At 42.2% G+C, this 23,190-nt stretch overlaps 2 protein-coding genes and 1 pseudogene across 3 annotated transcripts in view; all 3 read right to left on the bottom strand.

Annotated features, from left to right (window-relative positions):
* The window catches only part of LOC144379749 (leucine-rich repeat-containing protein 37B-like), a 216,432-nt gene that overhangs the window by 22,589 nt on the left and 170,653 nt on the right, over positions 1-23,190 (bottom strand). Inside the window, exons 7-9 of the mRNA XM_078060106.1 lie at positions 7,894-7,965; positions 3,936-4,007; positions 3,167-3,247 (exon numbers count right to left, since the gene is read on the bottom strand). Of these exons, the coding sequence (XP_077916232.1) occupies positions 3,167-3,247; positions 3,936-4,007; positions 7,894-7,965 (225 nt within the window). The remainder of the gene's footprint in view (positions 1-3,166; positions 3,248-3,935; positions 4,008-7,893; positions 7,966-23,190) is intronic.
* Positions 10,121-11,035, bottom strand: LOC144379870 (leucine-rich repeat-containing protein 37B pseudogene; annotated as a pseudogene).
* Positions 11,179-20,755, bottom strand: LOC144379918 (RAD52 motif-containing protein 1-like). 2 transcript variants are annotated; one of them, XM_078060725.1, is made up of 7 exons: positions 20,646-20,755; positions 20,089-20,268; positions 16,623-16,791; positions 15,532-15,630; positions 13,002-13,087; positions 11,660-11,753; positions 11,442-11,519 (listed from the first exon to the last, which is right to left on the bottom strand). In XM_078060725.1, the coding sequence occupies exons 1-6, from the start codon at positions 20,739-20,741 to the stop codon at positions 11,667-11,669; spliced, it is 717 nt and encodes a 238-aa protein (XP_077916851.1). In that variant the 5' UTR covers positions 20,742-20,755; the 3' UTR covers positions 11,442-11,519; positions 11,660-11,666. The 2 variants fall into 2 exon arrangements, with proteins under 2 accessions (XP_077916850.1, XP_077916851.1); XM_078060724.1 differs by lacking the exon at positions 11,660-11,753 and having other exon boundaries at positions 11,179-11,519.

Genomic DNA, 23,190 nt, shown 5'->3' with positions numbered 1-23,190 from the left:
AAGTTCCCTCAAAGGACAGACCCGAGTTATTATTTTCATCCTGAATGTTTCTGCCTTTCTGAATCGGAGAAGAAGCTGCCAGGATTTCCAGTACATAGCAAAAAGTGATGATGATACCCTGCAGTGTATAAACTTGTGTGTGCACACAGCCATCTAAAGGAAACCGACGCTGGATGACGGGGGAGCATTAGGGTGTCTCTGTGACTGCAGCTCGATTTGCCTTCACATTGTGGCCACAACTACCTCAATGGTATTCTCAATAGTGGGATAAATAATTCAGTAGGGATAAGGCTTAGATTTTCCTCATTCTCTCTTAGTGCTTATGTTCTTGGCACAACACTGATGCACCACAGACAAGCCAGCATGTGGATGTGCTCTACGTGGATCAGGTAGAGCCCTTCTACATTGCAGAGTCCTTCAGTTTCTAAAATCATGGAGCTTGTATTGTTAGAACCAATGAAGTGACTAAAAGAATTTTAAAAAATAAGCCATCAGTCTGGACCTCTGTAGGTGAATGAAGGAGAAGCACTTTCAAGTCAGAAAAAAAAGTATACTTAACATTTAGGATTATCAACCACTGCTGGTTTTCCATAATATATTTCATTCCTGATTTCATCTGAAAGAGATATGATTATTACTACCATTCAAAAAGCGGTACCTTATTAAAACAAAATGTAACAAAAAACCCTGAAAGTGGTACCTTATTAATAAGCTCTTGGAATGTCTTTGAGGTGGATTTCAGTTTTTTGTTTTGCCAGCACACCAGAGAACAGGCTCATTGGGTTTCTCCACCAAGAGGTATAACGTCTCAAACTCACCACCTTTACTAAGCACTCTCTAACACCAAGAGTCTCTTACGAGAGTCTGAATTTCATTATAGTTAGGTGGGCAACGTAGGAAGAAATCGGGTGGAATCAGTTGATAAAAATTAATGGATTCACTGAAAAACATTCACCGAGTGCCATGCCCACTCAAAATAGACTTTACCACACTGCTAACTAGTTCACTCTGTGTTTATCAATAACTTAGAGGCTTCATTCAAGAAACTTACTGAGTTATAGTTATCTGAAACCCAGGGGTAAATCAAGGATCTTGTGGGGCCTGAACCTCATCTACTTTGGGAAATCCTGTCTAATAAAACATGCAAAATTATGAATACAAAAAATTGCTAGGACCCTCTCCCAAGACCTTGGAAGGGGCCTGTGTAAGCAAGGAGCCCTGAAGCGTAAGTTCAAGATAAATCCACCTCAGCTGGGGCCTCTAAGTTTTACAAACTAAGTTAATGCCAGAGAAAGTATCGTTTCAACTTATAAACACCCCGGTAATATGTCACATAGGTAATAACATGACTATAGGTAGCTCCTTCCCTTGGCAACTTGCCTTTGAAAAGAGATGCAGTAAAGTCTATTATCTCACTATGGCAAACATTTCCCGAAGCAGACTAGCTTTGTCTATTAGAAAAATGTGGCTCCAAACAAAGAAGGAGCCTCGCCCCCAGTACACACTTACTATACTGTGATTTCTTTCGGAAGGAACCGTGAATTAGTTTCAGTAGTGCAGCTCTATTCAAATCATGTGACATGTGTATGAATTGATTTTCAACGCCAGCTAGCTCTGGTTCTTTAATTACCTTTTTCTGTCATTTAAGATGCACGCAGAAACTCAACACAAACAAGTTGTTGCCTCATCCGTTACGAATCTTTCCTATCCCGCAACCCATTGCCTACTTTGTCACCCCCCCACCTTGGGACCCTGCTGTACAGATGCCCGAGGACTCCCGTGTGCCTTCCCCTCAACACCCATCTTCCTCCTTCTGGTATGAAAGTTTCTTGGGGGCAGTCCCTGTCCCGTTCTTCTTTGCACCCCCAGTACTTAGTACAGTGTCAACATATGGTGGGCATGGCACTCAGTGAATGTTTTTCAGTGAATCCATTAATTTTTATCAACTGATTCCACCCGATTTCTTCCTATGTTGCCCACCTAACTATAATGAAATTCAGACTCTCGTAAGAGACTCCTGGTGTTAGAGAGTGCTTAGTAAAGGTGGTCAGTCTGAGACGGTATACCTCTTGGTGGAGAAACCCAATGAGCCTGTTCTCTGGTGTGCTGGCAAAACAAAAAACTGACCCTGAGGACTCCTTCCCCAAGTGAGGCATCAGCAAATTAATGAGAGGAGAGAGGAGGCCACTGCAGATGGACGTCGGTGGCAACAGTTACTCAGCTCCAGACACACCCTCAACACCTTCATCTATTCTAAAATAAACTGTGTGAAATTGTATTTCTGAACCACGAGACAGGTAAGATAGTCTTTTCCAAAGTCAGGTTTAGAGGAGGATCTTCACCTTGTGTCTAAAATCCCACTCAGGCCATTGAACATACCCACTTATGACTTGCTATGTCACAGAGAAATCACGGAATTTTCCAGCTGAAAGGGAATAACACGCTTCTTACTGAAGAACAGCCAGGAAAGAAAGCATATGAAATTAGGCTACAGCAATGTATTCTCTTCATGAACGTTTTTCACACTCCAACTTAACAGAAACACATCTTTTTCCATACCTCCATACCTTTCCATACCTTGCTATTGCCCCCAGATCATTTACTTCAGAGGTATATACTTTTTGCTCTGGGTGACTGGGGAGAGAAGTGTCCTGTGGTAAGTTTTCAGGAGTTCTTTCTGCTTTACCATTTAAAAGAAGCTGATGGCTGAGGAAGGACACACACTTTTGCTCCCCGGAGAACTCTGTGCTAAACTTAGTTCTTTGAAGCTTTATTTTGCATGTATTGAAGCAGTTAGGAACTTTGCACATGAGCAGGAATCAAAGTTAAATTCAAAAGTGGAATTTCAAGGACCACGCACCTATTGGAGAAGCATCATTGTCATGGAGTCCCAGGATAATGCTGATTTGGGTGTTATTTGCTTGGGGTCTTTTATTGCCCACACCAAAGCTGAGTACTAGAGAAAGCAGAGTGTGCCATTTATGAGACAGACAAGTCTCTTGGCCTCTTTGTACCTTAGTTTCCTCATTTGAAAAAATGAATAGATTTTAAGACATACTTTTCAGAGTTCATACTAGGCTTATTATACCCACCGAACCATTAACTGTATGATGTTTTTACACATAGTTATTTTTTTTTACATGTATTCATTTTCTATTTCACTTACACTTTGTGTAAAAACTGCATTCCATGCCAGGCCTGAAATGTTCCAAAGCTCAGTTCTGTGAGTAAATTGCAACCAAGATTTCTAAAAAAAAAAAAAAAAAAAAAAAAAAAAAAAGACACAAGCAAAAGAAGAACAAAAGATATTCTTTCAGAACATTTATCCTTTGGCAGTGATTCCAATTTATATATGATGAAACATAATCTCAATACTCTCTCCATACACTGAAGAAATCTCACTATGGAAGATACTTACTTTTTGAAAAAAACTTGCACGAAAGATTTATACTTTCATGTTTATACATGTGGTGCATTAGATACAAATCAGTCAGTGTTCTATAAATACTTGTGTCAAGTAATCTTTATTTCTCTAGGAAAATGTTTCACAACATCAGCATTATTGACATCTATGGTTGGATCGTCTTTGTTAGGAGGGGCGGTCCTGCGCATTGTGGGGTGTTTAGCAGCCTCTGCCCACGAGATGCCAGTAGTTCATCTACAGTCTGACAACCATAAACGTTTCCAGACAGTGCCAAATGTCACCCGGGTGCAAAATGACCCCGGTTGAGAACCACTGCTCTAGAATGATTCAGTCTGATCTATATAAAATTCTCACACTAATCTTTGCTACAGACAGAAAAGATTTGCTACATAATTTTAGTAGCTTTCTACTAATAAAATTTCAATCATATTTCAAAATGATTATAACAAAGAGGCTTACAATTAAGTTTAACAAAAATTCCAAGTATAATGAAATTATATTTGTAACTTACATAAACTGCAAGAAAGGTAGTGGTTCAAATGTACGTCTTTCAATAGATTGTATTTTATTGCAGGATAACTCTCTAGGAAAAGTAAAAGGAAAATATTGCCTCAATTATCTATTAGATATCTAATGAGTAGGATGATAGTATTGAATAAGTAGCTTTTGCCTAAACTCTGAATCTCAGGAATTGTTTTTTGAACCTTCCAGAGCCCCTAACTCTACTTACTCTGTCCTCACCTCTCTTAAAAGAGTCTCACCTTCAAGATCTTCATAAATAAAATCCACAACTATAGATCTTGATAGATCTTGGAAGGAATCTCTCCTGAGAGCAGAAGAATTGATTAGAGGATCTTTTGTGGTCTCATCAATTTCTAGATTATGAGGTCAAAGCTTTTATCTCCACATACAATAATTTCTTTTTTCAAAAGATTTATTTATTTATTTATTTCAGAGAAAGAGAGTGAGCGAGCGAGCGAGCGAGAGCACAAGTAGGAGGGGCAGAGGGAGAGGGAGAGAGAATCCCAAGCAGACCCCGCACTGAGCACAGAGCCCAGTGCGGGGCTCCATTTCGGGACCCTGAGATCATGACCTGAGCTGAAACCAAGAGTCAGATGCTCAACCAATTGTGCCACCCAGGCGCCCCTATAATTATAATTTCTAATATTAAAAGGGATATTCTCATTTTATTAGCACAACTTCTTGGTTTAGTTCTATTTTTCTAGGCCAATTCAATAGCAGAAGAAATAAAAGATATCCTTTCATTTAACTTGAAAGGAAATCACTCCTCTAATCAATACATAACTTTGAACTAACTCAGAATTATATTGTCATATTAATAGAAATTCATTTTTGGTCACACACTGCCTTAATAGTCCATGAATTTATTAACTGCTTCAGTTACAGGTAGTGAGACAACAATAAAAACCACATGGTACTGGATTTTTATTTGAAAACACCCATTCTTGATTATAGCTGACCCTCTTACTTCCACTCCATCCCAGCTTAGTTCCTCACTTTCCACCTAGTCTTCTGATGGGCATTGCCATATCCAGTCTCTCCCTTTCTGATCCATCCTACACACAGTTACCAGATTCATTCTCCCGAAGTGGTTCTCGAATACCAGCATCACTTGGGAACTTAATCAAGATGCAAATTCTCAGCCCTACTGTGGACTGAGCAGTCTGTAATCAGTAACTGTGTTCCGACAAGCCCTCCAGGTGACTCTGCTGTAGGCTAAAGTCCGTCCTGGAGCACTGCAGTGATAACCCAGTAGCTTGGCATGTTATCCATGGCCTTCAAAATCCTAGAAGATCTGGCTCCAACCTCCTACTCTACAGGTACAAGATATTCCTGCATTTGGCCTTTCTCCCATTCTCCTTTGCAAGCTTATTCTTCCCAAGATGTCCGTCTGATGATACCCAATAGCTCTTCAAGGTCCTGTTCAAACAGCATTGCTCTAGTAGCTTCCCTGATCCAACGTGAAGTCTTTTTTCCCTCATCTGTGTTCCAAAAACAACTTCTATCTCTCATTGCCCATATCCATTTCTCCTTCTCCTTCTCCTCCTCCTCCTCCTCCTTCTTCTTTTTAAAAAAAATTTTAAGTAGGCTCCATGCCCAACCTGGGGCTTGAACTCATGATCCCAAGATCAAGAGTCACATGCTCTACCGACTCAGCCAGGCAGGCACCCCAATTTCTTTTTAATATACTTATTTTGGCATCCCATGTCCACTGAGCATAAACTCCTTGAAACTATGGACTAGTTGTGTTCATCTGCATTGCCTACCATGTTTAAAACTGACACAGGGACATAAACTCAAATATTTATAAAATAAACAAATAGCTGGGTAATGAGTAGCAGAAGCAAAATGACTGTTTTAAAAGAAATGTAGTTTTATGACTTTATGGCTCCCTCTTCTGCACCTCTCCGGCACCTTGTCCGCTTAGTGCTTTACACATTATGGCTTGAGATTCTGTTTATTTTCCTTGTGAGATCATGAGTTCCTACAAGGGTCAGAAGCCTGTCTTAACCATCTGTGAGCCTATGATACTGGGCACAGTACATGTCATATTAGCTTTCCATTGACATTTTTTTAAATGAATGAGAATACTTCAGCTAACATGAAGTAATTGGTTTACAAAGTATTTCACAGTAGAAGTAATGAAGGACCTAATCCATTGAGCAGTTTATCTCATTTGTTTTTTTCCAACCTGTGTTTGTAAGGTTTGGAGTCCAGATGGCAGAGGTATCCAAGAAGACCAATACAAGGGTGGCTGTTTCCTAAGACTTGGAAGGTTTGATCATTTAAAAGACTATTCTTAATATCATATCAGGCTCTTTTTACCCACTACCCTTAAACCTTCTACATTTACAAGAAGAATCTATTTGCTAAAGAGCATCATTAATAAGGATTAATGACATACACAGCTCTGGATGCCATGGACAAAGAAGAAAAATTGAACCAGGCATATGGGTGGCTCAGTTGGTTAAGCGTCTGACTACGGCTCAGGTCATGATCCCGGGGTCCTGGGATTGCGTGGTCCCGCATCAGGCTCCCTGCTCAGTGGGGAGTCCTCTCTCCTTGCTCCTCCCCCCTGCTCATGCTCTCTCTCTCACTGTCAAACAAATAAATAAAATCTTTTTAAAAAATTAAAAAAAGAATAAAAATTGAACCTTCATAACAAAGAATATAGTATCCCTGTATGTCTAAATCCATAGAAATACCATGCAAGCATTTCCTTCTTTACAATGAGGCTGGAGAGATTTTATTTTGTAATTTGTGAAGTTAGGGCATTTCTGATATGTTTCTTTAGCGTAAACATTTCTAACTATACCACTTAACCATCATTTTATTTTATTTTTTAAAGATTTTATTTATTTATTTGTGAGAGAGAGAATGTATGAACGCACAAGCTGAGGTAGCGGCAGGCAGAGGGAGAAGCAGGCTCCCCGCTGAGCAAGGAGCTCGATAGGGACTCGATCTCAGGGTCCTGGGATCATGACCTGAGCCGAAGGCAGATGCTTAACCGACTGAGCCACCCAGGAGCCCCTTATTTTACTTTTTTTTAAGAAGAGTTTATTTTTCTCAAGTAATCTCTATACCCAATGTGGGTTTTGAACCTACAACCCCGAGATCCAGAGTCGCTTGCTCTACCAACTGAGCCAGCCAGGCACCCCTTAACCATCATTTTAAACATCTATTTTTAATATTGGTCTAAGAATTCCCACACTGAAATCCTTAATCTGTTCTCTTGGTAACTTAATATGTACTTGATAATACTGCTTACATAATTTACCTGCTTAGTTAAATATTTAATATTTAAATATTTAATTGAGCTTAAATTTTAAAAAAATTCTGGGTTAATGGCATTCAAATTAATCTAAGTGTTCTATATTTTCTTGTCCTGTAGGTGATAATTTGAGGTTAACTTTAATTCCTCTCATTTTATTAAACCAACTTTTAAAACCTTTTCTGTAAAAGCCAGATAGTAAATATGTTGGGCTTTGCAGGCCACATGCCGTTTCTGTTGCATATTCTTCTCTTTCTCTTCTTTTCTCTTTTATAGCCCTTTAAGAATGTAAAAATCATTCTTAACTCATAGGCTGTATAAAGACAGACCATGGGCGGGATTTGATCCATGAGCCATAAACTAAATATAAATGTAAGCAGATGGTATATGAACACGTAGGAAACAAGGTGCATATGGGTGTCCATAATTGCTCAGACCTCATTACCCCTTTTGCTCTATAACTGTAGGGTCTTTTTCTGTCTATATCTTGTATATAAAGTTAAAAAAACTGAAAACGCATAGAAGACATTTAATGCTAGAGATGGGTTGGGGCCCTACAGACTTACAGAACTGTAGAATTTTATTGTTAGAAGAAATTGTCGCGATTATCTAATTTGAACCCCATATTTATTTTATAGATAACTAAAAAGTCATAATAAATGATTAATTAACTTACAAATACTGGAGGGATAGTAGGCCTTCAAATGAGTCCTTATGTAATTCGGTCAAATAATTTTCACTGAGAATTCTGAAAAATGAAAAGGTTATTTTTGCATCAAAATGCAAAATAACTACAACTATTTACTACCTAGGATTAACTTCCATATGGGAGGGGAAACTTGGGTAATGGTGCCCCGTAAATACACTAATTCTTATTTAATTTAGGAGTACTGATCTCTGCTCTGTTTCCATTCAAATCCTTCTTTTCATGTACTCCTTTGTGTCCATCTCTCTCCATCTCTCTCTCCCTCTCTCTCTCTCTCTCTGTCATACACACACACACACCCCTATCTACTCTTTGCACCAAAATGCATATTTAATGCCTACTCTCTGGATCACAAAGTCTCTGCTAGAACCCAGCTCTGGGTGCCAACAACCCTGGCAGAACTGCCATTTCCTCCTCTCTTTTCCCAAATTCTATTCGGAAGCCCCATACACAACTATAGCAGTGTGGCAGAGAAAGCCGTTCGTTTTTTTTCTCCCCGACTAAAAACTATTTTTGAGAACTAAAACAATGTTCATTAATAAATGTTCAGTTTAATAATTATCAAGCAAATACCCATGTAACACCATTCATGTCAAGAAAAAGCCCTGCCTGCATCCCAGAAGCCCCCAGTGTGCCCCTTCCAATCACAACCCTCTCTCTGATTCCCCAGAAGTAACCACTATGCTGACTTTAATAACAATTTCCTTGCTTTTTGGTTTTTTTTATTTTTTTAAAGATTTATTAATTTGAAAGACAGAGGGAGGGGCAGAGGGAGAGGGAGAGAGAGAATCTCTAGCAGACTCCCCACAGAGTGGGGAGTTGAAATCTCAATTTGGTTACTAATTTTTTTTATCAGAAATACTTGACTCTATTTAGATTTCATAAAATTTACAGTTGAAAAGCTAACATCACATACCCACATTGTTGCAAACATATTTAAACATTTTCTAATAACTGTTGAGTATCAGTTTTTTAATTTAAATTTTAAAATAATTGAAATTAACTAAATTAAACATTCAGCTCCTCAGTCACACTAGCTACTCCCAAGTATTCAGTAGCCACATGTAGCAAGACATGCAATACTAGGCATTGAAATGAACCAACCTCAGCTACATGCAACAATATAATGAATTTACAAGATAATGTTGAATGAAAGAAGCAACGCAGAAAATAATACATATAATATGATTCCATTTATATAGAGTTAGAGTTCAATTACAAAGAGCCCTGTCCCACAACCCTGAGATCATGACCTGAGCCCAAGTCAAGGTTGGATGCTTAACCAACTGAGCCACCCAGGCACCCCTAATTTCCTCTCTTTTTAAATGTAGTTTTACCTATCATATGGCAGCTGTAAACAACATAAGTTAGTTTTGCCTCTTCTTGAACTCTAAGTTGGATAGTGGCTTATAGGTTGACTTATCACCTCATCACTTACTGAAGTTTGAAATAGATACTCCATAGGAAACTCTGGAACTAGAGTTGGGGCCTCCTGTTGGACTGGACTAGGTCCAGCCTCCTCGGGGCGCTCTGCAGGCCGAGCCGGGGCCTCCAGCTGGGCTCGGGTGGGCCCAGCCTCCTCGGGGCGCTCTGCTGGCCGAGCCGGGGCCTCCGGCTGGGCTGGGGTGGGCCCAGCCTCCTCGGGGCGCTCTGCTGGCTGAGCCGGGGGCTCCGGCTGGGCTGGGGTGGGCCCAGCCTCCTCGGGGAGCTCTAGTGGCTGAACCGGGGCCTCTAGCTGGACTGGAGTGGGCCCAGCCTCCTCGGGGTGCTCTGCTGGCCTAGCTGGCGCCTCCAGCTGGACTGGGGTGGGCCCAGCCTCCTCGGGGCGCTCTGCTGGCCGAGCTGGGGCCTCCAGCTGGATTGGAGAAGCCTGAGCCTCCTCGGTGCGCTCTGGAGGCTGAGTTAGAGTTACAGTAAGTACCAGATCCACAGGTTAACAGTGACATTGGAGAAGTTTGGCCACTGAGCTTCGTTCTTACTTAGAGATGGCACATTCACCTCATGTGCTATTGGCTGAGGTACCATCTCCTTAGATGGCTCTGGAGGTTGAGCGGAGGCCTCCTGAGGGGTCGAAGGTTCTACTTCCTCAGGGGCCTCTGTCGGTTGAGCTGAGGCTTTCTGCTGGACTGAAGAAAGTTTGATTTCTTCAGGGGTACTTGAAGGCTCAGCTAGAGCCTCCTGTGGGTTTACAGCTTCCTTAAGGATCTCTGGAGGCGGAGATGGAGCCCCCTGCTGAATTGGAGATGTTTCTATTATCTTCAGGGGGCTCTGAATGTGGGGCCTGGGCCTCCATCTGAGGCAAAAAAGATTCAGCTTGCTCAGGCAACTCTGGATGATTTGGGGTCTCCTGCAGGAGTGGAGGAATTTCAACCTCCTCAGGGAGCTTTGGAGGTTGATCCGATCCCCCTGGGAAATCCATTGGTAAGTTCACCTCAGGATATAGGATATCCATACTGGAATCTGAATAACCATCCTGCAACTGTTGTTGAGGGTGGTCTTTATTTGCAAATTGTTTTGGAGTTCCAACAACTTTGGCAAGCCTTTGATGCTGAGCTAGATCTTTCTCCAGGTTTGGGGGTGAAACAATAAACGTTGGCTTTGAACTGTGACTATCCAGAGGTGGAACAAGTATTTCAAATGATTGGTGATCTTTAGCCTGATCTAGACCTACAGTTTTAATCTTAATTTGAGTCGAGGAGGCGGAGCTATGGTCGGATTCTGATCCCAACCTAGCCTTGGAACCACCTCTGGGAGCCTTTCAAGCTGGGTTAGCCTGTCATTCAGATCCTGATCTGCCTCTGGGGGCAGCTTGCCAACTGAATCCGTGTCCGGGAACGGAACCAAAGTCTCAGTCAATCCTTAGGCAGGGCCAACATCTGGGCTGGAGCAGAGGACCCCTCTGCTGGCGGTGTAAGGGCCTGGGGCGATTCGGGCGGGAATTCAGAGGAGTGTGAAGACCAGGGCTCGGTGGGCCCCAGGAGGTCGGAGGTCAGCTGGGCAGGGTCCAGGGCCCACTCCGGAGGCTGAGCTGCCTGGACCAGCAGCCACAATGATTGCCACGTGCGGAGGAGCAGTGGGGCCCAGAGGCGCAGCCGGGACATGACACGCGGAGGCTCTGGGGCGCAGCGACCCACGCTAGTGGATCAGCACGCGCCCCAACCGGAGCCGAACCGTTATGGCAGCCCCGTGACGCGCGCACCGTTCATCACTGCCTGCCCCTCCCCCGCCTACATCCCACCCTTTATTTACTACGCCTTTGTTTACGCTCCTTTATTAGCTCAGCGAGGACGGGCACCGCGCCCCTCGGAGCGAGCCCTTTTTCCAGAATCACCGGGGCCCAAGCCTCCCTTCCCCCTACAAAGGGCACAACCACCTCCTGGGGCTCACAGCGAGGCAGGATGGCCCCGGACTCCAGCAGCTCTGGGGTGGAAGGGGGCAGGGTGCAGTTTCCCAAGGACGCCACAGGACCCGGCATCCCGGGAAATTAAAAAATGCTAGTCCGATTCTGGCGGTTTGAACTCGGCCTCTTCAAAGCTTAAATCCGAGAGACATTCTTCCTCCCCTCGGCCATCCTGCTTCCAAGAAAAGTAGCTGACCTGCAGAATAAGCACCCGTCAGGGCAGTGGGGAAGGGAACACATTTTACAGTTAGTTATTCTAAAATGTTGCCATTTCCTCTCAATTCTCAATACGCATGTCTGAGTATTAAGTCGCCACTCTGTTAGGAGGCTACCTACCACTGAATCAGTGATGGCTCCAAAATTTCTGTAGGAGGGGTTTTGGGGTGGAGCTTGAGGGGGCAGGTGAGCATTTCATTCTGGGAATGAGGGTCTGAAACCAAGAGAATAGCCCTCTATTTACACTGGCATGGGAAAACTTCCCCCATCCCACCTGGATTCAACACAGCCGTCAGTCTAGAAAAAGTAACACCACCACTTTTGAGAGGTCTGACCCTGTGTGTGCACATGGAGAAGGCACTTAGGATGTTCAAGTTAGCATGTTAAACAATTTTCTTGAAATACTGTAACTAGCACCCAGTTTACATCCTTCACAGCCCTTTTTACAATCTGTTTTATTTGAGTCCTTGTTTATGGTCTGGCACAAGCTCTAGCACGCAAACCGTAAGACAGAAGGGTTTTATCTTATTCCCAGCGTGTAGCACATAGCAATGGTTTTTAAATGGAACGGATTCCAAGACTGGCCTTATTTAGGAATGGATCTGTTGTTACAATCAGGTTTCTGAAATCTTTAGCATCAATACGGAATCTCTTTCACATTTCACAGGAAGCTAGACTTCTTAAAGTGTAAACTTGGATAAGTCTGAAGTTTCCTTGACTGGCTTGATTTAAATTGAATTAAAATAATTATTTTGCACAAAAAAAAAACCTTCAAATACTTTTTCAGAAAGTAACCATCTTTCCTTTCTCCACTCTTCCCTTCAAAACAAACAAACTTTGCAACTTTGGAGTGAGTTAAATAATCAGAAATCTAGCCCCAAATTAAGTTTTCAATGACATGAAACACATCCTTTTCTCCTTTTTTTTTTAAACATTCTATATGCAGTATTTTAATATCTTCTTTTAGAAATTACTTCGGCAACTTAATCCCTAATTCAGGGCATTGATATAAGTGATTTACAGAAAAGTTCTTCAGCAAAATATTTCATACAAGATATGTATGAGATGCTGACATCTGGGTAATACACCTTATTTGAAAGGCATAATGGTTTTCAAGCACTGTAGCATAATCTCACTGAAGGCCAGAGTTACTCTGTTCCCAAATCCTTGAGATTCTGTTTGAGGGGAGCTCTAAAAGGCTGTGTCCTCTCCTATGGCCACAACAGTAGGAGTATTCTGATGCAATTTGCTCTCCAAATTTTAAATAAGGGGTCAGAGCCAAGGGCCAGGACTTCAGGAAAAGCCCCAGAAATTCTCTGCACTCAAAAGCCGTTTCAGAGTTTTACATTTCCCAAAGGATGACAGAGCTAACTGTACGTGCCCAAGTCTTCCAAATCCTGCCGGTTGCTTTAAATTATGGCTACACTGGCTGTGGAATCCTCGAGCTCTAATCTCCACATACTTGAATTAAATCCTGTAGCTCCTCTTCGGTTCTGGCATCGGTAATCTCTTCACAGGGTCTATATTCCACAGCTATTTTACCACTTTCTGAAATAAAGTTAACAAGTAGCATATCAAAATTTTTCTTGTTCTAAAACTTGCTGTATATAACTGGGATAGCACCTAGTAATTAGACATTCTTTTGATTTTTAAAAAATATTTTATTTATTTATCTGAGAGAGAGAGTGCACAAGCAGGGGGAACCGGAGAGGGTGAGGGAGAAGCAAGCAACCTGCTGAGTAGGGAGCCTGATGAGGGGCTCAATCCCACGACCCTGGGATCATGACCTGAGCCGAAGGCAGACCTTAACCAACTGAGCCACTCAGGTGCCCCATAGACATTCTTTTGATTTCTAAAAGCAGAAAATAAAAGCATTTTCTCAGAAGTTTTCTCATCTCACACTTCAGTTTTTATCATAACTAGTTTTTTTTAAGATTTTAAATATTTATTTGAGAGAGAGAACACGAGCAGGGGGGAGGGGCAGAGGGAGAGGGAGAAGCAGACTCCCCACTGAGCAAGGCAGTCCGACATAGGGCTTCATCCCAGGACCCTGGGATCATGACCTGAGCTGAAGGCAGACGCTTAACCGACTAAGCCACTCAGGCACCACTATCATAACTATCTGTGAAAAAATATATATGAAGTTATCAACCATGTGCTTAAAAAAACTTTATGATCTCAGAGATAGGAACTAAGGAATAATGACATAGGAAGTTAAAACTGTGGAAGCAAAAATGTTCAATCATAGTATGATTAAACAGTAAGACGTTAGGTAGGGGTCAATGTAAGTTCAAACCTGGAATGGAGACCACTGGACTATGGCTGATACTTTATATCAGAAACAAGGCAAGTGTCTACTCCCTGAGAACCAAAATCCCACCAGATACAATGAACAATGCTTTGGAGGGGGGTGGGCAGGGCATGTATTTGAACACTTTATTGGCAGAAACAGGCCCGTGTAACTTATAGACAATACAATTTACCTTAGGGCAAACTAGAGCTACAAGACTTTTTAGTCTAAGGAATTTTGAATGTGTACAAGAGACACCATAGCATATTATGGAGAGGTCAACAACCCAAACGCTTAGTTTGGTTCTTCAAGGTTGTCATTCAGAATTGACAGCTAATGGAGAGTCTACCTGATGACCAGGGAAGTCAGTCTTCACGGGAAGACTTGCCCAGGCTGGAAACCTGAGACCAATCCACGGTCAACTCTTACAAGCAAATAAGGTCTCTGAAACTTAGCTAGGATTTCTTAGTCTTTAAGACTCAAGGCTCTGAAGCAGGGGAGCAACTGTTTGGGGACTCTCTACTAATTATAAAATTTCCAGAAAAAAAGGCACCTGGGTAGCTCAGTCGGTTGAGTGTCCCACTCTTGATTTCGGCTCAGGTCAGGATGTCAGGATTGTGAGATCAAGCCCTGCATGGGGCACCATGCTGCGTGTGGAGCCTACTTAAGATATTCTCTCTCTCTCTCTCTCTCTCTCTCTCCCTCTCTCTCCCTCTACTCCTCCCCTGTCTCCCTCTTTTATTTAAACTAATAAAATAAAATAAAATAAAATAAAATAAAATAAAATGAATAAAATAAGTTTCCTTTGAGCCTGGATTGATTCTCTCTCTCCCTCTCCCTCTACGCCTCCCCTGCCTCCCTCTTTTATTTTATTTAAAATAAAAGAATATTTTAAAAAAAATAAAATTTCCTTTGAGCACAGCCTATAACATTCATACTACTGTCGAACTCAATAGGGAATACAATCAACATTATTCAATAGGATGGCCACTTTCAAGGTTCACAAAAATGTAGCTGATCATTACATAAGAATCATGGTCACCCAATATGTCAGTGCCAGAAACAAAAACTGAAACTGAATTGATTCCAAAAGCATAATCTAATAAATTCTCCAACAGGAAAATAATCATGATAAGAAGTTAACATATTTTGTCTGCTTACCACGTTCCAGAGATAGTTCTAAGCTTTTTATATTCATCATCTCATTTATTCTTACTATATCTCCATGAGGTAAGCTGAATTATTAACCTTATTTTGCAGATAAAGAAATTGCAGCTTAGAGAGACTAAATACCTTCAAATTTGAGTATAAAACCTAAAATTGCATCAGAAATCTAAGAGACAGAGTTAGGATTCAACAACAGATGTCCAAAGCTTACAATCACTATACTACTTTGTGTTATGGGCAATCAATCAAGAAACACTGGATCAAGCACTTTCTATGTGGAGGCAAGTCACTGTATATCTATACCCTGGGGACAATAATATTTACTGTCATTTTTCCTCACAAATGCTACAAAGAACAAATTTGAGACTGCTGCTTTGAAAGCATTTGGTGAATAAAAGAATGTGAAGTGTTTTCATCCAACTAACTTCTCAAAATGAGTTTATTTGTTCATGGAAACTGAAGTTGTTTAAGGACAATCAAAAGAAAAGAAAAGAAAAGAAAATAAAGAAGTAAAGGACAATCAAGAAAGTCTTACCTAAAACCACAATCAACAGTTTCTGGAATGCATCTGACACAGCCTTCTGAATAGCAAGCTTCTGGGTTGTTTTCCTTTTCATCAGAACTGATAATGGCCCTAAATTCAACCAAAACAAATGGATTTAAAATACCTAGCTGAATGATAACCGATTTTTATGTTATATGTTTATATATGAAAGTGCATCCATGATTCGTAGATCATTATCTTAGCAACTAAGAGCAGGCACAACACAAGCACTTGGTGGAATGGCTCTGCTGTAGGTATATCCTGGCCGGGCACATTTTTACTGCCCTGATCTACCCCAGAAGTTCCTGAAGTACCAGAAGGGAGATGCAAGCCAAGAAGGTGGCACAAATCTCACATCACTCACAGATTTCAAATGGACAAGTTGAAACTATAATCCTACAGACCCTACCTACTCTCCTGGGCATCAAGGGCTGGAATCACAGAGTGAGAAAGATTTGGTGGTAGCACACATGACCTGGTCTTTTCCTGAGCATCACCCGTGGGAACCTACTTCCCTCCATTTGCTAACAGCCCTGCCTCTGCCTTAAAACCCTAAGCCTAAGTGCTACGGACTCTGGGAAAAATCAGTACCAATTGGAATACCTTTTCTAGGATCTGTATTTGATTCTTTACACACCAGCCCTTTTATAGGAGGCAAAGGACTGAACATTTACACAAGAGTTTATTTAAATCTTTAGATGATGATTTTGCTGGGATCACTGAAGGCTACAAGAGATCTGTATTTAAAGGACTATTTTAGCACAAGGCAAATTCTTCTTCTTCTTCTTCTTCTTCTTCTTTTTTTTTTAGCACAAGGCAGATTCTTAACCAAAAATGGGAAAAACATTACTTCCCTCTTCCTAAACTTCTTGGCAGAAAGTCAGTTTTAGAATTGTAAAGCTAAGTTCTTTTAGGTATTGTGTATGATAAAAACCTGTAGTGTACGGTAGAAAAGCTCTGCCCAGGGTTTTAGTAGCTTAGCAAGGGGAGGGCTTGATGATATATCTGAAAAGATGAGTTTCAGAAAGAAAGAGAGATTCTACCTCCACTCCACTCCAGCCCCACCCCCACCATAAACAGACCTTCTTCCAGCTTCTCCAAAGGCTCCTCGGCCATGCCAACTCCAGGACTCCTGCACTCATAGGATGGCAACACCACCTCTAAAGCACAGAAGAATTTCAGGCTCTGCTTCTGAAGTGGTACCGGAGCATCTTCATTTTCTCTTTCTTCGAGGTCAGAAAGATCCTGAAGCTGTTAGGATTTTAAATTAAAGGTCCTTCCTAGGATCTCAACATAGACTTCAAGATGTTTTGTTATTAGAAATAAAAACTAAACTCCAGTAAACCCAGCGAACAGTTGAGGTCCTATAGCTTCAAAATCAAGTAAGACTTGCAAATGAATTATTAAATACAGACAACTAGTTTTTTTTACTCTATACCCTACAAATACTGGCGAAAATTATGGACATCACTACCCAAGTCATTGAAAGTATTATTAATTCTAGGTGGCAGGCCGATGCTCAGGTCCTTCCACTTAGAAGCCTCTCACATCTTCTCCCCACACCCAGTTCTCTCCTCTCTGAAGTCCAGGATTTCAATGTTGAAATGAGTCTGATTAGCCAAAGAAAATCTATAAAGTTTACCTTGATGATCCTTTTTGACCATCCATTGAAACCAAAGTAATAATTTGCCAATTCTTGGCACTGGGAGCTATTTAGGGCAAGGGCCTGATGTTGAACTGCTTTATGTTTGGTGCCAAGACGAACCGAAAGACATAAGAGAGAGACTGAAAAATATCACAACCTGCCACAGAGGCTTATTTTGGATACACCTGAGATTGATCAATACCTATTTCAGAGACTGGCTGTGAAGATTTAAAAGATTAAAAAGGATTGTAAGCAATGAGCTCATAGTAAGCCCTGAATAAATGGTGTTCATTATTTTTAAGCTACAGTACTTTTCTGCACCATTTCCAGGGCTCCTGATTGAATTGGAAGATTTCCCTGACCTCTGGTGGTGAGAGTGATGATGAAAGCCACTAAGGAAGCCGTCCCGGAGCAAATTATGTAGGTGAGCAAAGGAAAGAAATTGTTTTTGTTGTCCCATCCTGTAGCTCGTTTGAGAATATGACCTGAAGAGCCGACAAGATGGACCTGACATGGAGGTAGGACCTTAACCTGCAGCACCCTCCTCCCCAAGTTACTAACCTGTTAGAACAAGGAATATACATACCTCTAAAAATTTTATAAGCAACTAAACAACTAGAGGTTCATTTGCATTAATAAGCTTCTTTGAGAATGCAAATACTTCCAGTCTAACTTACGCTCTATGGTGAATTTATTAAATGTTCTGTCTTAAATGTCTATTTCAACTTTAAGCAGGGTGTAGTATAGTAATATATTCATAAAGATTCAAATAATGCAAATGAAGTCACAGCACTATTAATTCTTTATTGATTTGTTCGTGCATCTTCCTCTATCACTAGTTTATAAGCTCCTTAAGTGCTTGAAGGAACCATCTCTTACTCTTTTCTCATTCCTAAAACCGAGCACATTCTGTTGTTGATTGAGTGAACGAATGAAAGAATGGGTGATAAGAAAATCAAATTACTTTCTCCAGCTGAAGCTGCATGCTGGAAAGAAGAAATGAAGATGAACTTTTAAATGTTGAGTGCTGCAGGGGAGGCTAATGGCGAGGCATAGTGGAGCTGTTCTGGATAAGAAGGAAGCTTTAGAAGGGCCCCGAGCCTCTCTGTCGGAGAAATAGTTCCTGCTGCCAACCATTTTCCTTCATGCTACTGAAAAAAACTCTCTCAAATGCCTTAGGCCTTTCCTTGATTTATTTTATTTAAGACATTATTCTTTTTCCTGTATTTATAAAAGGCAAAAAACAACAACAACAAACCCAACCAGGAACTATATGTAGTTGCCAAAGTAGAAAAGAACACATAAGTAAATTGGATAACAATTTTGGAAAGCAGGGGTAGTAACCCAAGGTTCTGTGTTAAATTAAAAAAAGAGATCGAATATGAATACGCTCTCCTGTCAACTATATATTGACTTGTAGAACATTACCTTCATCACTCTCAGTGATGGGCTTTATGCTGTTAAATCTCAAAACCTAAATTTATGAAATGATCTTAATGTCCAATGAGAGACAAAAACCTCATTTCTTACAACTGATACAAAGTAATTGTTTCATAATCTATAATATGTGAGTGGCTATGTGAACTTTGCACAGGCTAGAAACAGGCAGAGCACAGTTTGCAAACTAAAGAAGGTCTGACAGGTCATCATTTCAATCACAGGGAGTGAAGCCAAGATTGAAGAGGGTGTTGAACAAGTAGGCAGTACACCTAGAGTCACATGTGAGCAGAGTTCTCAGATTCAATCAAGCTTAAATCAATAAGGAAAGGCAAATGATAAGAATAGGCAGCCACGTGGGGCGCCTGGGTGGCTCAGTTGGTTAAGCATCTGCCTTCGGCTCGGGTCATGATCCCAGGGTCCTGGGATGGAGCCCCACGTCGGGCTCTCTGCTCGGCGGGGAGTCTGCTTCTCCGTTTCCCTTTGCCTGCCACTCTGCCTACTTGTACACACTCTCTCTCTCTCTGTCAAATAAATAAATAAAATCTTAAAAAAAAAAAAAAAAAAAGAATAGGCAGCACATCACTATGAAGTAGCCAGATTAAGAAGCCAGTTAGAGAAGGCTGATAAAGACATACAATTACAAAGTGAAAGGTTTGGAAATCTAAGTCTCACTCACTTATTCAGAGGAAATGACATGGTCCTTGATAAAGAAATGGTGATTGAATTGAGGCACATACTGAAATATAATTCTGGGGCTCTGGGAAAGTAAAATGGACAGCATGGTTAGTATGGAATAAAGTTCCTGTAGTGCATTAAAGAATGTTTTAACCATTTTCTGGGAATTGAAGGGAGTCCTGAATAGGCAGTTTGAGACTGATGATGATGATAATGACGATGAAGCATCCTTTATAAATACAACAGATGAAAGAATCTGTCATTTTTTTTAAGATTTTATTTATTTATTTGAGAGAGAGAGTGAGAGAGAGAGCACAAGAGCGAAGAGGAAGAGGAAGAAGCGGACTCCCCGCTGAGCAGGGAGCCGGACCGGGATCATGACCTGAGCTGAAGGCAGATACTCAACCGACTGAGCCACCCAGGCACCCCTAGAGTTTGTCATTGTAAATCCACATAATAGTAAATATAAGCAAGACTCTTCCTGTTAAGATTTCTTAAATTAAGGGGCAGGATAAAATGCCACGGGGTTTAATATCAGTAAGTTGGGGTTTGATCTCCAGCTTCCAGTTACTATCATGAACCGTAAGTAAGTCACTTAACTATCTTCAGTTCGAGTTTCTTCGTCTAAAAAGAAGAAAACAAACAAAAACCCAGGGAAACCGGAGGATCGATGTAGCAATGCATCTGAAAGCATTCTGTAAAGCAGAGTGCTGCACAAATGCTAGTCTATTAGAACGGAATTCAGCACTCCGTCCCAGTGGAGTTAGGAATTTCCTATTTGGACCCACCTTCACTGGAGAATTCTGAAAAAGATGCTTCTCGTGGCATGCCATTTGAGCTCTGTGAGCATCCCTTGCTGAATAAAACTTGATGATGGCATAGAAACCAGGACGGGCCACTGCAGCGTTTGGGAAGACTCGGATCGAATACACAAGGCCAAACTGGGAGAATACCGTGAACAGAGAATGCTGTGGGGTGGTCCCACGCCAAGTAAGTGCATGAAATTTCACGCCCACAAACCAAAACTGCCCGTTCCCTTATATTCCCTAAACCCTTCTGCACATACAACCCCAAGCTCCTCTCATTTCATGAACAGGTCTCCCTCTGAAATCTTAAGATTCGAGAAGCATTAGAAGGCAACATGTGCTGGCTGTTGAGAGTTACCTCTCAGAAATCCGTTGGGGCTGATAGACTGCTGAGGTCCCCTCTAGAACTAAGATTCCTCACGGCGGAGACTACGAGGCGCGTGAGGTGCTAAGGCCAGACTCCAGGGCTCCCAGTCACGGCGGGGGGAGGACACACGGCGTTCTCCATCCCTCCCTCCCTCCCTCCTGACTGGGCTCACATGCAAAGCCTCGGCCGTGGGCCCAGAACTCAGCTCCCACACCAGCAAGGTTTTGTCGCTTTCGGTGGGCACTGCAAAGGAGACCACCTCCGCCATCCTACCACCACTGCGCATGCGCGGCTAAGCTTCAAGCGGCAGTGCGCCTGCGCAAGGCGCGCCCGCGCTTTTTAAAAAAAGGTCTCGTACGAGGGGCGGGGCCAGCCCAGCGCGGGTGGGGCGAGGGCTGTTCCCAGTCCTCTCCCTGGCCCCTCCCAGTCTGGGCGGGTCTCTGACTACTTCCCCTCCAGCAGCCCCACCACATCGAAGTCGTGTTTAGTGCTTCTATTCAAGTGTATTTTTAGGGTAGAGTCCAAAGGGTGAGCTTACAGGATCCTAGGGTACGGATATCTTTATAGCAGCCAGTTTCAAAATCCTGAAAAAGTGTTCCTTGATTTTCCTACGTAATTTTGGTGAATTGTTTAAGTGTGCTTGTTGGGATGAGAGGGTGTGGGAGTTTGGCAGGCAGGGTGAGAAGGAGATATAAATTTGGGAATCGTGTGTAGTTTGATGGGGACAGATAATTGCCTGTGGAGACAGTCAGCGCTGTGTGCAGGGTCCTGGGTGAGTGACTGTCATACAGAAACCCTCGGTCTGTCAGCGGGGCGGAAGTACACACTGGGATGCCCACAGCCCTGAGTGCATTCCCCCAAATAGTGCTTCCTAGTACCGTTCTCTGGGGAAGAGATGCAGGCTGCTTTGGAGAGATGCTTAGTCCCCAGATCAGGAATTACACGGACGAGGTTGGGGCGACTTCTAGTGTCAGAAAGCGTAGAATCCTTCAGAACAAACACAAGCACATCAGCGCAGGCCCAGCCCCCACACACAGTGACGGGGTGTGTCCAGGAGCTCGTGAGACACTTAAAATGCCCCCATTGTGGAAAACTGGAAAGATTTGAGCAACCAAATAAATGTGACAGTAATAGCTTCTAACTCAAAATTTAAAATAATTGTCCATAGTCCCTATTGTGAAATGGTTGAATGAATGAATAAATGGAGGAAGAGACACGTTCCAGTACAGAGATTTCAAGTAACAGGTGCAAACACTTAGCCCGAAGCATGTCAGGCATGATTCCCGCTCGGTAAGTGTGGACGAAGTCACCAAAACAAGGAGAACCTGAGAAAGTGTCACAGTGAGAGAAGCTTAAGGAGGCATCACAACTAAATGCCATAAAGATCCTGAACTGGATCTTAGAACAGCAAAGGGATATTGGGTAAAAATTGAGAAAATCTGAATAAACCATGGTTGTGAATCGTTATGGGTTGAACTGTATCTTTATCAATCCATGTGATAAAAGTTCTACAAAAATCTTGTATTTCAGGATGTGACTGTATTGGGAAATGGGGTTGTTGCAGATGTAATCAGCTGTGGTGAGACCAGTATGTTTCATCTCATGTTTCATAGTCTTTTTCTCTCATTGGTTTTCCTCTGCCTTTTCAGTTGGAGTGATGCTGAGATGCATCGCAGTATTTAGGAGAACAGAGCCTAGGAATTCCACCTTCATTGTCATAGAAAGCCCTCATATTACAGATAAAAATCGAGAAAATTCTGTTTTTTGGTTCCCGCCAATCCATGGGACATTTACCAGGTAAACATGATGAAGCTTAAATGTGGGTGGGATACCTTGTCCTGGGGGCCCCTTGTTGCAGGAGTGGAGAAAGAAATTCTAAGAAGAGGGACGTCAGTTGTACAGTGTAAGGGTTTATATTAATGCTCATACTGAGAACAGTTACAAAACTGGACTAATGTAAAGGAAAATTCATCGTAAGTATATCAGAGAGACACAAGAAATAATGAATTCCCAGGTTAACCAAAAAGGGAAAACGAAAACCTAGAGTAGGAAGCATGAACAGTGGACACATTTTTGTTGAAATTATTTTAGTCTCATGACAAATGCAGACGTCCAATGCCAGGGCTGTGACTGGGGGTTATGGGATGTTCCCGGAGACTCTCCTAATGCAGCAACACCGACGTCAGTCTCACTGTAAGGATGTAGCAGGTGTGAATCAACAGTGACCGCTGGGAAACTTTAGGCCACTGAGTGAGTGTATCCTTACAAAATTCTTTCTTTCTTTTAGATTTTATTTATTTCTTAGGGAGAGAGAGAGAAAGCACAAGCAGGGGGAGTGGCAAGCAGAGGGAGAAGCAGGCTCCTCGCTGAGCAGGGAGCCTGATGCGGGACTCGATCCCGGGACCTGGGCTCGTGACCTGAGCTGAAGGCAGATGCTCAACCGACTGAGCCACCCAGGCGTCCCCAAAATTCTGTTTCTATGCCTTTCCCAGAAGCAGCCCCTACAACTTCTGCAAAGCAGCTCCACCGTCCCCTCCTCGGTGACACACGTGCCCCCCTGTGCACCTGGGTCATTCAGCTTTGTCTAGAAAGTCCTGTAATTGTATATGCACATATTTTCACCTCGCATGGACCACGACTCTGCCTGGAGTGAGAAATTACAGCAAACAGGCACACAGATCAGAAACATAGTATAGGTACCCCCAACTTTTGAAAGT

The sequence above is a fragment of the Halichoerus grypus genome, chromosome 13 (assembly GCF_964656455.1).
Source record: "Halichoerus grypus chromosome 13, mHalGry1.hap1.1, whole genome shotgun sequence".
In the NCBI taxonomy this organism is placed as follows: Eukaryota; Metazoa; Chordata; class Mammalia; order Carnivora; family Phocidae; genus Halichoerus; species Halichoerus grypus.
Note: the sequence above shows the minus strand (reverse complement) of the source record. Positions and strands in the feature narration are given on the sequence as shown.